Below are 13,708 nucleotides of genomic sequence, written 5' to 3' on the forward strand. Positions count from 1 at the left end.
GATTTCATAGACACTATCTAATGTGTGTGTGTGTGTGTGTGTGTGTATGTGTATTTGAAAGTATAAAGGAAATCAATACATGAGATGAAATTTATAAGGAAGTATATTTAGAAATATGCCACCTGAAATTATCATTGATTAGTGTCTTTGTTAATGGTTAACTGACACTTACTAACTCAAGGATATTAAGCTCCCAACAGAAAACTGACAACTCAACAAAGAATGAAAAAATTTCAAGTAGTCTTACTCTTGTGTAGATATTCAATCAGTTGGTATATCTGGGCAATGCCTTCCTCTGTCAGTGGGGATCCAAATACAACTCCTTTTTCTGAAAAAATCCATACAATAGAACAAGGCTATATTTTCCACAAACAGTACAAAGTCAGCATACCCCTCAAGCAGCCCATGTTACAGTTGAGCAAGTATGTTCACATGGTCAGTACAAAAAACCTTAAGAGTTGGAAATGCATCAGAAAATGCAATCAGAACACCTTTCAATCAACTCTCTGCAAGTTTAATCTTAGATAGTAGGTTCCCTGAAGGCAAAAACCATCTTCTTTAATTAACAGTACTTGGAATATTGATATTTAATTTAAAAACAAACAAAAAACAGAACTTAGACCCATGATTATTAGAACATGATAGATTATCCACTAGAGTTGGTATAGGGTCTAACCTGTTATGTTTAAACATTTTTGCTGCCCTCGGGATTTCCTTATATTTAATAAAACAAAATAGAATCTCTTTCACATATTATCAAAAACAGTGTTAATAATCACAATTTATATATATATAACTAATAACTTACTTCTGAGAAGGCTTTTTGAGTGATTCATAAGTATTAATATTTGCCTTATCAAAGCATTCTATGGAATGAAAACATTAGAGAACTACTGCAATAAAAAAAATGGTCAAACTTTCTTTACTGTACTCAGCAGCTGTATAACTTTGGTCTTTTAATATTATTGTAGTATAGTATTAATAGAGCATGAAAATCAAGGTGCTCCTGGTAACTATGTAAACTAATCATGCTATTTTCTGGAGACTGATAAATATGCTTTAATTAATCTAGGTAATTTTTATAATTTTTATCAATATTACTTAAAGTTTTACTATTCATGTAATTTTAAAAATGACTAAAAAAATGCTTTACAATAATAGTAACTCCTCCACGAATGTGCAAATGTTCAGAGTAGAGAGCGCAGGAAGTAACTAAGACCTGCCCCCTTCACAGACACAGTTCCTACCCTTTCGCTTGAGAGACATTAGAGACCGGAAGAATCCTGACGCCGGGCCCGCCCCACCAGGCAACTTGAGGTCCACTTCTCCCATCAGCTGAGCCAACTCAGTTCCAGGTAGATCAATAAGTCTTGTAATGTTGCTGACCACCAACTCAGTGAACACCTCAGGTTTCTCATGTCGGAGTTTCTCCACAAAAAAGTCAGGATTGAAGATAATGGGCTGACTTTGAAGGGAAGAGTCATTGCAGATAACAAAATTGCAGATAGCATCACTGAAAACAATGAAACAGAAGAATCTTTGAAGGGATCATTTTTGTATGTGTTTTTCATTCCCTCTCAACAACACAATTATTCATTCTTTCTATGGCCTCATCTACATATACCAGTCTTTTGAAAACCTAACACTTAATCTGTTGACTGCACAAAAGACGACAATCTGGATTTGCTGCTGTTTAGGTTATACCCACACAGATACTCCGAAATTTAGTTTAAAGAAAAGACCTGAATTTGCCTCTTAATTTCCCACATTCAGTCTACAAGAAGATAAGACCCTTACAGCCTCCTGAGTCTAACAGTATTTTAGAATTGGCAGCCACATAGACCACATTTCCTTATTAAAAGTTAAACCCTAAACCATCATCATTGTTAAATACTTATAAAACATCAGACCTGCAAATGTTCCCCTAACAGGGCAATATGCAATCATTAAACTAAGGCGTTCTTGGGTGTACATGCTCAGTCGCTTCAGTCATGTCTGACTCTGTGTGACCCTATGAACTGTAGCCCACCAGGCTCCTCTCTCCATGGGATTCTCCAGGCAAGAATACTGGAGTGGGTTGCCAAGCCCTCCTCCAGATCTTCCCAACCCAAGGATTGAAACTGTGTCTCCTGGGCCTCCTGCATTGCAGGCAGATTCTTTACCACTGAGCCACCGGGGAAGCCCCCTCTTGGGAGTACGGCCAGCTATATGGTATTTCCCATCCAGGGATCAACTGCTGATAGTACCACAGTCAGGCTACTTGCAAAGGCCACAGAAACCACGTGACAGTGAGCATGAGACTACTGCAGAGATAAAACTATATCTAGTATAATAGACATTTTGAAGACATTTACTCTACCCTTAGGGCTTTCTGGTTCCTAGGTCCCTACACAGACAGGTGTTTCCTTAAAATCAGTTGAGCCAAGTATCCCTGGATTCTGTTCCACATAACCAAAAAGCCTTCACTAGAATGGCAGGCACTTACAGGTACATAAAAGAGATATTAATTCAGCCTTGCCCAGGTTCAGAAATAGGTTTTATTTTAAATCCTTCATTCTGGATGTCTCTGGCCCATCGTCTAAGTCTGAACTTGGCTCAAGATCCTTCCTCTACAAGGCACTTGAAAAAAAATTTATATTTTGCTTCTTCTATCTCTTCTATCACTGAGTAGTAATACTCAGCAGATATGCTCTGTTGGCCCCTGATCTTAGCTGGTTTTCCACTCCTACATTATCTGGCCTATACTTCTGGAAAAGCTCCTTTCACTCTCAGAAATACTTTCTTCCTTATTGTTCTCTAATACGTAATTACTAAATTCTTTTTACTTTTAACATGTCACATATAAGAACTGTATTATTCCATCTCTTGTAGCAGACATATCACCGCCTGTTTGTATCTATTATCAATTATCTCTAATGGCTTGCTCCAATTCTTATTATATAAACAGTCATCTACTATACAACCTGTGAGTAGATGCAACACAAACCAGAAAGAAACAACTGACCACATCTGTCAGGCAAAGCTGAAATTTACCTGACTCAATCAAACATTCCCACAATAAAACAACCACAACTTTCAAGTTTCCACAACACCCTAGGTACCAAACCTCTGCTCCAGGAAAAATGATACCTCTACACATTAAATATAACTAATCTCTACCACACTTTACCAATAATACCTGGATCTTTTTTTTTTTTTTTGCCCACAGCATGTGGGATCCTAGTTTCCCTGCAGTGGAAGCACAGAGTCTTAACTGCTGGACAGCGAGGGAAGTTTTACAAAGATCATTTTTAATTTGGTATAATGAAAACAAGATGTGGGTAAACTTCAGAGTTTATCTCTACTTCCTTGAGAAGTTATTACCTAATTTTAATCAACAGCCCAAGTCTTCAGTTGGTGACTACTAAATTTCTTTCTTTTCTCTAAAATGATAATATAAGAATTCACATAAAACTTAAAAATTATAAATATATGTTCTCAAGTCAAAGTCTTAAGAAAGAGAACTAAAAATGTTCTTTCCTCAACCTTTTTACATACTAAAGCTAAAGATGCCAATGATTTAAAGATGCCAATTATGATACGAGTCAATTAAAATCAAAAGAATCTTCATCCTAAGTCATTGACAAAGCCTCTTTTTATTTTAAATGTTGGCTTATTTCAGTCAAGATATGAGTCAATAGACTATTATTTATAATCATTGCCAATGAGAAATTACTACTCTACTGAGAGAGCCAGAAAATCATGAAATGGATTAGCACCAAAAGAGTCTTATACTTTATCAAATCTAAGCTTTTGTGGATGTCACATCTCTTCTAATTCTGAAAAGCAATTCAGATCAAATTAATTCTAACATATAAATGTACATGAACAGCATCCATTATATTCCTAAAGTAGAAATACATACATACATATAACCTCCAGATCTTCAGTTTATTAATATCCAGAGTAAGACTCAGTTGAGATTCCAAAACTTACATCAGAGTTGACTTCAGGCACTAAACTGAGTCAAATACAGAGAAAGGAGCTGGAAGCACAAAACCCTACCGACATTGTTTCTCAACAGAATCCTTTCTGACTTGCAGTCTGTTCCCTCATAAATAGAATAGGGAGGAAAATAAGTAAGTTCAAGACTGCCCCTACCTAATTACAAGGAATACAAGAAGAAGATAACTAAGGAGTCCAAATACAGGAGTAACAAATAAGCAAACTCAGTTTCTTATCCCCTTCCGCTATTTCTCCCTTTCCTTCCCATAATCATTCACTTTTGTTTTGTCTCACTTTAATTTCTTTAACCCAATTTTTTCTTGTCCTCTTCCTCGCTTTTTCTGAGTGGAGCATGTGTTAAGACAAAAATGGAGAGAAATGGTTAAAAAAGAAGTAAAACGGAAGATAAGAGAAGGAAAAGACAGATATAGTAGGTTATGCTTTTAAATTATCCCCATATCACAAAGTCCAATAATCTCTTTCCATGGAATACATAGTACCACAATGTAAAGCTAAGAATATCAAGGAACATGGTCAAGAACTTAAGAGAAGGGCTAAAGAAAAAAATTAATAAATAAATACTATTAAGCAAAAACCACTTTCCTCCCTTCCTACAGTATTTTAAAATGAACTGTAAGTTTGTTCAAGCTTAAGAAAAAAATTAATTTCTTACATAAGTGCTGAAAGCTTCTGATGAGGCATTGGTAAATCGAAGAGACAGGAAAAAAACTTTCTCCTTGTTTGCTGTAACAAAGAAACCCTCCTTTCCCTGCCCCATCACAGCCTACACAAATTCCAGATATGTTAGAGGACACAAGGCACATTATGTGGCCTGAAAGGCAGTACTTAGGACTCTTAAGCATTCATCTGCAAGTAGGAGCAAAACAGAAATTAAAAACTGGACCAGTTAATTATATTTGCCAACACGTAGACGAAGCTCAACAACAGTCTCCCATCACATTGAACGCTGTATTAAACAAAACAATCACACAGTATAAGAGTATGCTGCTGCTGCTGTTAAGTCACTTCAGTCGTGTCCGACTCTGTGCGACCCCATAGTCGGCAGCCCACCAGGCTCCACCGTCCCTGGGATTCTCCAGGCAAGAACACTGGAGTGGGTTGCCATTTCCTTCTCCAATGCATGAAAGTGAAAAGTGAAAGTGAAGTCACTCAGTCGTGTCTGACTCGTAGTGACCCCATGGACTACAGCCCACCAGGCTCCTCCGTCCATGGGATTTTCCAGGCAAGAGTACTGGAGTGGGTTGCCATTGCCTTCTCTATATAAGAGTACAAGGACAAGCATATAAAGGGAAGAGAGATCCCTACCTCACATCATACACAAAAAATAAATTCTAGACAGAATAAAGATCTAAATATAAAAAGTCAAACTTGGAAAAAAATAAATTAATGAGGCAGAGGAAAGCTTTCTTAAACACAACATAAAATGTACAGTCCACAAAGAAAAGACTGAAAGATTTAACTACATCAAAATTTTAAATGTCTGTTCAACAAATGACATTATAAACAAAGTTCTTAAAAAATGAAGTCACAGTACCTCTGAAGAGGGGAACTGGATGAAAGAACAGGAGTGGGAGAGAAACTTTTCACTGTATGTTGTTTTGTATTTTCTGGATTTTTGATTCAAGTGAACATATTAGCACTACTCATTCATAATAAATAAATAAATTTAAATTTTTTAAGTATTAATAAAAGATAAGCCATAAGCTGAAAAAAAACCTTTTATTCATACAAAAGGACTGGTATTCAGAATTGATCAATATGACTAAAATTTGTAAGAAAAACACTCAAAGAAAGTTAGTCAAAAGATATGACCAATTCATAGAAGAGAGTTCTAAATGACTAATAAATACGAAAATAATCTTAACTTTAGAAGTTTAAAAGGTAAAGCAAATTGAAAAATGGTATCTTCCTCCATCTATCATTTTGGCATAAACTATCAGATTCAGTGAAAGTGAAAGTCACTCAGTCATGTCTGACTCTTTGCAACCCCCTGGACTGTACGGTCCATGGAATTCTCCAGGCCAGAATACTGAAGTGGATAGCCATTCCCCTCTCCAAGAGATCTTCCCAACCCAGGGATCAAACCCAGGTCTCTCACTTTATAGGCAGATTCTTTACCAGCTGAGCCACCAGGGAAGCCCATCAGATTCAGGTGATATCAGATTCAGGTGATATCTTCTTACTCTTAGTCTGTTAAGTGTTATTTATTTATTATCATGAGCCGGTGCTTCACTTCAGTCTCTCAGTCATGTCCAACTCTTTGCAACCCCATGGACTGCAGCACATCAGGCTTTCCTATCCATCACCAGCTCCTGGAGCTTAATTAAACTCATGTCCATCGAGTCGGTGATGCCACCCAAGCATCTCATCCTCCGTCATCCCCTTCTCCTCCTGCCTTCAATCTTTCCCAGCATCAGGGTCTTTTCTAGTGAGTCTGTTCTTCGCATCAGGTGGCCAAAGGATTGGAGTTGTAGCTTCAATATCAGTCCTTCCAGTGAATACCCAGGACTGATCTCCTTTAGGATGGACTGGTTGGATCTTCTTGCAGTCCAAGGGACCCTCAAGAGTCTTCTCCAACACCACAGTTCAAAAGCATCAATTCTTTGGCACTCAGCTTTCTTTATACCCCAACTCTCACATCCATACATAACTACTGGAAAAACCATAGCTTTGACTAGATGGACCTTTGTTGGCAAAGTAATATCTCTGCTTTTTAATATGCTGTCTAGGTTGGTCACAGCTTTCCTGCCAAGGACTAAGCGTCTTTTAATTTCACGGCTGCAGTCACCATCTGCAGTGATTTGGGAGCCCCAAAAAGTAAAGTCTGTCACTGTTTCCATTGTTTCCCCATCTGTTTGCCATGAAGTGATGGAACTGGATGCCATGATCTTAGTTTTCTGAATGTTGAGCTTTAAGCCAACTTTTTCACTCTCATCTTTCACTTTCATCAAGAGGCTCTTTAGTTCTTTGCTTTCTGCTATAAGGGTGGTGTCATCTGCATATCTGAGGTTATTGATATTTTTCCCCGCAATCTTGACTCCAGTTTGTGCTTCATCCAGTCCAGCATTTCGCATGAGTATGTGCTTAGTAGTATAAAATTTGATAATCACATAATTTTTCTTCTTTGTTTATGTAGTGAATGGCACTGATTAATGTTAAACCAACTGGGTATTTCTAGAATAAACCCAATATTGTAATGATGTTTTATCATTTTTATATACTGCTGAGTTTGGTTTGCAAATTATTTGTTTAGGTTTCTCCATATATGTTCCAAGTGAGATTATCATGGAATTGTCCTTTCTTATATTTTTCTTTATTAGGTTTTATATCAAGGTTGTGCTGGCCTGTCAAAGTGAGTTGGGGAGTGTGTCCTATTTTTCTATTTTCTGAAAAAGTTTAAGTGCTATTGTCATTTCTTCCTTAAGTGATGGAATTGGCTGATGAAGTCATCTGGACCTAGAGTTTTCTTTGTAAGGTTTTTAATTATATTATATATATTCAATTTGTGTTACAGAACTATTCAAATTTTCTATTTCTTCTTGTAGTAATTTTGATAAATTGTATATTTCTAGGGATTTGTCTATTCCACATAAATTTTCAAACTTGACTGGCATAAACTTGTTTGTAATATCCTCTGAGGAACTTAATGTGTCCAGGTTCCATAGTGATCTGCTCATCCTTATTCCTCATACTGGTAATTTTTTTTTTAATTTATGGATCTTATTAGAGACTTATCAATTTTTATTAACATTATCAAGGTTCCAGTTTTGGGGTTTGCTGAATTCCTCTATTACATGTTTGGTATTTATTTCACTAACTTCTATTCTGATCTTTATTACTTCCTTTCTTCTTTGCTGGACTCAGGATAAGGTGCTACAAATCAATGGGGAATGAATGACCTTTTCACTGAATGGTGCTGAGACATGTGGACAACTATAGGGGGGAAAAGTGAAAATTGACACCTACATCACTATACACAAGGTCAATTTCAGGTGAATTATTGATCTAAAGGTGAAAAACAAAACAGTAAGCCTATAGAAGGTTAATATAGAAGAATATATTATTGAACTTAGAGTGGGGAAATAATTTTTAAATTACACATTAAAAAATAGCAACCACAAAGAAAAGGCTCAATATATTTGAGTTCATTAAAATAAGAACTATGCTAGCAAAAGATACCATTAAGAAAGTGAAAAATATATCTACAATATATATGGTGGGAAAATATATCTACAATATATATGGTCAAAAAAGGCTCATACCCTGAATATATACAGACTTTGTACAATCAATATGAAAAAATAAATAACCAACAGAAAAACAAGCATGAGATTTCAAGAAACTCTCATTTTAAAAACTACTCAATACCACTAGACATCAAAGAACTGCAAATTAAAAAATCAATGACATACTATCATCCAACAGAATGGCTAAAATTGACAATACCAAGGATTAGAGAAAGTAATTCTAACTATAAAGTAACTCTAACATAAAGTAACTCTTTTATACAGATAGTGGGGCTATGACTGTTTCATCTTACTACAATATTAATGAACAAGTATATCCTATGAGCAGCAATTCTTAAAACATGCCTAGCATGTGCATGCAGTAACATGGGCACCAAAAATCCCAAGCAAGAATGTTCACTGACACATTAATTTCTAAGCAGCCAAAACTGGAAGCAAAATGTCCAGGAGAATGGTTTTTAAAATGCGGCATATATAATAGCAATTTTTAAAATTTTATTTATGTATTGATTTATTTTTGGCTGTACTGGGTCTTCCATGCTACATGTGGGCTTTTCTCTAGTTGTGGCGAGCAAGGGCTACTCTTCATTGCAGTGCATAGGCTTCTCATTGTGGTTTCTTCTCTTGCTCCGGAGCACAGGCTCAGCGGCTTCAGTAGTTGCAACACGAGGGCTCAGTAGTTGCCGCTCCCAGACTCTAGAGCACAGGTTCAATAGTTGTGGCCCATGAGCTTAGTTACTCCGCAGCATGTGAGATTTTCCTGGATCAGGGATCAAACCCGTGTCTCCTGCACTGGCAGGCAGATTATTTAATAATGGCAGATTTTATAGCAATGAAAAAGGACAAAGTCCAGTTACATACACAATCACGAATGAATCTCACAGATAACTGAGCAAAAGATGTGATTCTCTCTCTCTCTCTCATACACACATACACACACACAGACACACAAACTACTTACTATATAATACTATTCATATCAAATTTTAAAAACAGACAAAAAACAGTGTTCAGAGATAAGTCTCCAATTTACAATGGTTCAACTTACAATTGTTCAACTCTATAATGGTGTGAAAGCAATATGCATTCACTAGAAATTCTACTTCAAATTTTTGAATTTTGATCTTTCCCTGAGCTACCGATATGTAGTACAATACTCTTTCATGATGCTGGGCAGCAGTAACGAGCCGCAGCTCCCAGGTAGCCATGAGGTCATGAGGGTAAACCGAAACATTTACAACTATTCTGTTTTTTGACTTTCAATACAGCATTCAATATAGTACCTGAGATATTCAATACTTTATTAAAGATAGGCTTTGTGTTAAATGATTCTGACCAACTTCAGGCTAATGTGAGTGGTCTGAGCAAGTTTAAGTTAGGCTAGGCTAAGCTATCATGTTCAATAGGTTGGGTGTATTAAATGAATTTTCACCTCTATTGTAAAGCAAGGAAGAATTGTGCTTGCCTAAGTAGCAAATTGTAGAGAGAAGCAAAGATGTATTTACCGTTCAGGATAATGGTTACCTTTGGGGGTTACTGATTATGAGAAGACAAGAGGGCATATGGGGAGTTTCTAGGGTGCTAGCACTGTTTTGGGGAAAAGTATTAGGCTGTGAGGAAACGGGAGTGATTCATTTGAAGTAAATATGAAAATGCTGAGATTTGTTGAAGCTGGGTATTAGAAAGAGTATTGATTATATTATTACTTGTATGTATAACCAGTATCTTTCATGACAATTTTTAAGAAACCAAGTATAGATTTGACCTAAATCTTGCTACAATTTGATATAAATATCATAGAAAATCAAAATACAGTATATACTAAAGGTTAATTTCCTCATCATAAAAGTTTTTGCACAGATGGCTAGTACCAGAATTAGTAGTTAGGTATAAAGGCAAACAGAGATAGCAAAGACTTCAATATTTAAAAGCATATACCAGGGCACTCAAAGTCAGTGCTCTGGGACAACCCAGAGGAATGGGGTGGAGAGGAAGGTGGGAGGGAGGTTCAGCATGAGAGTACACATGTACACCTGTGGCTGATCCATGTCGATGTATGGCAAAAACCACCACAATATTGTAAAGTAATTAGCCTCCAATTAAAACAAGTAAACTTTTTAAAAATTAAAATAAAGGACTATAAAAATAGAAGGAAAAAAAAGCATATACTAAGCAACTATCCCAAAGAGTAACAGAGGCAAGACTTATCCCTTAAAAAGTGTGTTTTTTAATACCAATAGTCTGTAGTGATTACTTTTACCACTAGATGGAACTCTACATGTAAGGTGATATGCTTAGTCAAGGACTGGAAACAAAATCCACAGCTGAAAAATCAATTACGTAAAAATGAAACACAAGTGCTTTTGAGGCATTTTGAACCCATGAATCTGTAAAATTCAAGGCAGTGGGGGGGGAAAAAAACCCTGTTATCCTACAGATGTATCTTTTGGCTGACTACGACCAAAACTGCATACCCACAAAACTAAATGTTTCCTCCCTAGTGAATTGCTTAACTTGATTTGTTCTCCAAGAACCACAATCTTGGCAACATCTTTCAAAATATGAGCTATATTTAAAGCTATCTAAACCTGACTTACCACCCTGAGAGAAGTATGTACTCTCTTGCTATGTTTTCAACCTTAGCTGCGAAACATGGTCACTTTAATTTAAATGTGTCACTTTATTGAAGAGCTGTTAGATATGAATACATACAAGTATTAAACAAGAGGCTATCTCTCTCCCTCTTTCTACCTGCCAAAGTTAAACTGGTATGAAAGTTGTACATAAACAAAAAGGATAAAGCGGGCTCCAGGTGTTCAAGCTGGTAGGTTTTTTATAACACAGGTTAAGGTTGATAAGTATTACCACAGTTTTTCAGGAAATAACATTCAATTCCTTAAACAAAAATTTTGAAATGCTTACATCCCAAGATCTGCCTTTAAGAGTAGCTGTCCAAGGTTTAGTAATATGAACTAATTTAGACATCAGTAGTCTACAAAAATATATTTGGCCCCTTTATTTGATCCCAACTTGAACTAATTTCAGACTACTAGAGCAACTTTATCTGAATTAAAGTGGCAGATGAAGGAATTCCTGACCATTTACCCTCTTAACCTAAACATTCTGCAAATGTGATCAAATTTTAACACTAAGAAATGACAATAGAAAGTTCTCAGTCTAAAAGACTAATCTGTCTTCCTCTGAGTACAGAATGAAGAAGGACAAAGGCTAATAGAGTTTTTTAAGAGAATGCACTGGTCATAGCAAACACCCTCTTCCAACAACAAAGAGAAGACTCTACACATGGACATCACCAGATGGTCAACACCAAAATCAGATTGATTTTATTCTTTGCAGCCAAAGATGGAGAAGCTCTATACCGTCAGCAAAAACAAGACCGGGAGCTGACTGTGGCTCGGATCATGAACTCCTTATTGCAGAATTCAGACTGAAATTGAAGAAAGTGGAGAAAACCACTAGACCATTCAGCTATGACCTAAATCAAATCCCTTATGACTATAGAGTGGAAGTGAGAAATAGATTTAAGGGACTAGATCTAATAGACAGAGTGCCTGATGAACTATGGACGGAGGTTCGTGACATTGTACAGGAGACAGGAATCAAGACCATCCCCAAGAAAAAGAAATGCAAAAACGCAAAATGGCTGTCTGAGAAAGCCTTACAAATAGCTGTGAAAAGAAAGGAAGTGAAAAGCAAAGGAGAAAAGGAAAGATATACCCATTTGAATGCAGAGTTCCAAAGAATAGCCAGGAGAGATAAGAAAGCCTACCTCAGCGATCAATGCAAAGAAATAGAGGAAAACAAATAGAATGGAAAAATAGAATTTTCTCTTCAAGAAAATCAGAGCTAGCAAGGGAACATTTCATGCAAAGATGGGCTCAATTAAGGACAGAAATGGTATGAACCTAACAGAAGCAGAAAACATTAAGAAGATGTGGCAAGAATACACAGAAAAATTGTACAAAAAAGATCTTCCTGACCCAGATAACCACGATGGGGTGATCACTCACCTAGAGCCAGACATCCTGGAATGTGAAGTCAGGTGGACCTTAGGAAGCATCACTACGAACAAAGCTAGTGGAGGTGATGGAATTCCAATTGAGCTATATCAAATCCTGAAAGATGACGCAGTGAAAGTGCTGCACTCAATGTGCCAGCAAATTTGGAAAACTAAGCAGTGGCCACAGGACTGGAAAAGGTCAGTTTTCATTCCAATCCCAAAGAAAGGCAATGCCAAAGAATGCTCAAACTATCGCACAATTGCACTCATCTCACACGTTAGTAAAGTAATGCTCAAAATTCTCCAAGCCAGGCTTCAGCAATAGGTGAACCATGAACTTCCAGATGTTCAAGCTGGATTTAGAAAAGGCAGAGGAACCAGAGATCAAATTGCCAACATCCGCTGGATCATCAAAAAAGCAAGAGAGCTCCAGAAAAACATCTATTTCTGCTTTATTGACTATGCCAAAGCCTCTGACTGTGTGGATCACAATAAGCTGTGAAAGAGTTTGGGCATGCCAGACCACCTGACCCGCGTCTTGAGAAACCTGTATGCAGGTCAGGAAGCAACAGTTACAACTGGACATGGAACAACAGACTGGTTCCAAATAGGAAAAGGAGTACGTCAAGGCTGTATATTGTCACCCTGCTTATTTAACTTCTATGCAGAGTACATCATAAGAAATGCTGGGCTCGAAGAAGCACAAGCTGGAATCAAGATTACCGGGAGAAATATCAATAACCTCAGATACGCAAATGACACCACCTTTATAGCAGAAAGCGAAGAACTAAAGAGCCTCTTGATGAAAGGGAAAGAGGAGAGTGAAAAAGTTGGCTTAAACCTCAACATTCAGAAAACAAAGATCATGGCATCCGGTCCCATCACTTCATGGCAGATAGATGGGAAAGCAGTGGAAACAGTGGCTGACTTTATTTTTCTGGGCTCCAAAATCACTGCAGATGGTGACTGCAGCTATGAAATTAAAAGACACTTACTCCTTGGAAGGAAAGTTATCACCAACCTAGACAGCCTATTAAAAAGCAGAGACATTACTTTGCCAACAAAAGTCCATCTCATCAAGGCTATGGTTTTTCCAGTGGTCATGTGTGGATGTGAGAGTTGAACTATGAAGAAAGCTGAGCGCCGAAAAATTGATGCTTTTGAACTGTGGTGTTGGAGAAGACTCTTGAGAGTCCCTTTGACTCCAAGGAGATCCAACTAGTCCATCCTAAAGGAGATCAGTCCAGGGTGTTCATTGGAAGGACTGATGTTGAAGCTACAACTTCAATCGTTTGGCCACCTGATGTGAAGAGCTGACTCATTGTTAAAGACCCGGATGCTGGGAAAGATTGAGGGCAGGAGGAGAAGGGGACGACAGAGGATGAGATGGCTGGATGGCATCATCGACTCAATGGACATGGGTTTGGGTGGACTC

General features: G+C 37.2%; 1 protein-coding gene across 2 annotated transcripts in view; it reads right to left on the reverse strand.

Annotated features, from left to right (window-relative positions):
• Positions 1-13,708, reverse strand: part of ARHGAP19 (Rho GTPase activating protein 19) — a 60,758-nt gene that overhangs the window by 32,153 nt on the left and 14,897 nt on the right. For both annotated transcript variants that reach the window (XM_065923005.1, XM_065923006.1), the window contains exons 2-3: positions 1,248-1,513; positions 248-328 (exon numbers count right to left, since the gene is read on the reverse strand). In XM_065923005.1, coding sequence (XP_065779077.1) covers positions 248-328; positions 1,248-1,513 — 347 coding nt within the window. The remainder of the gene's footprint in view (positions 1-247; positions 329-1,247; positions 1,514-13,708) is intronic.

This window comes from Muntiacus reevesi, chromosome 2 (assembly GCF_963930625.1).
Source record: "Muntiacus reevesi chromosome 2, mMunRee1.1, whole genome shotgun sequence".
Classification (NCBI taxonomy): Eukaryota; Metazoa; Chordata; class Mammalia; order Artiodactyla; family Cervidae; genus Muntiacus; species Muntiacus reevesi.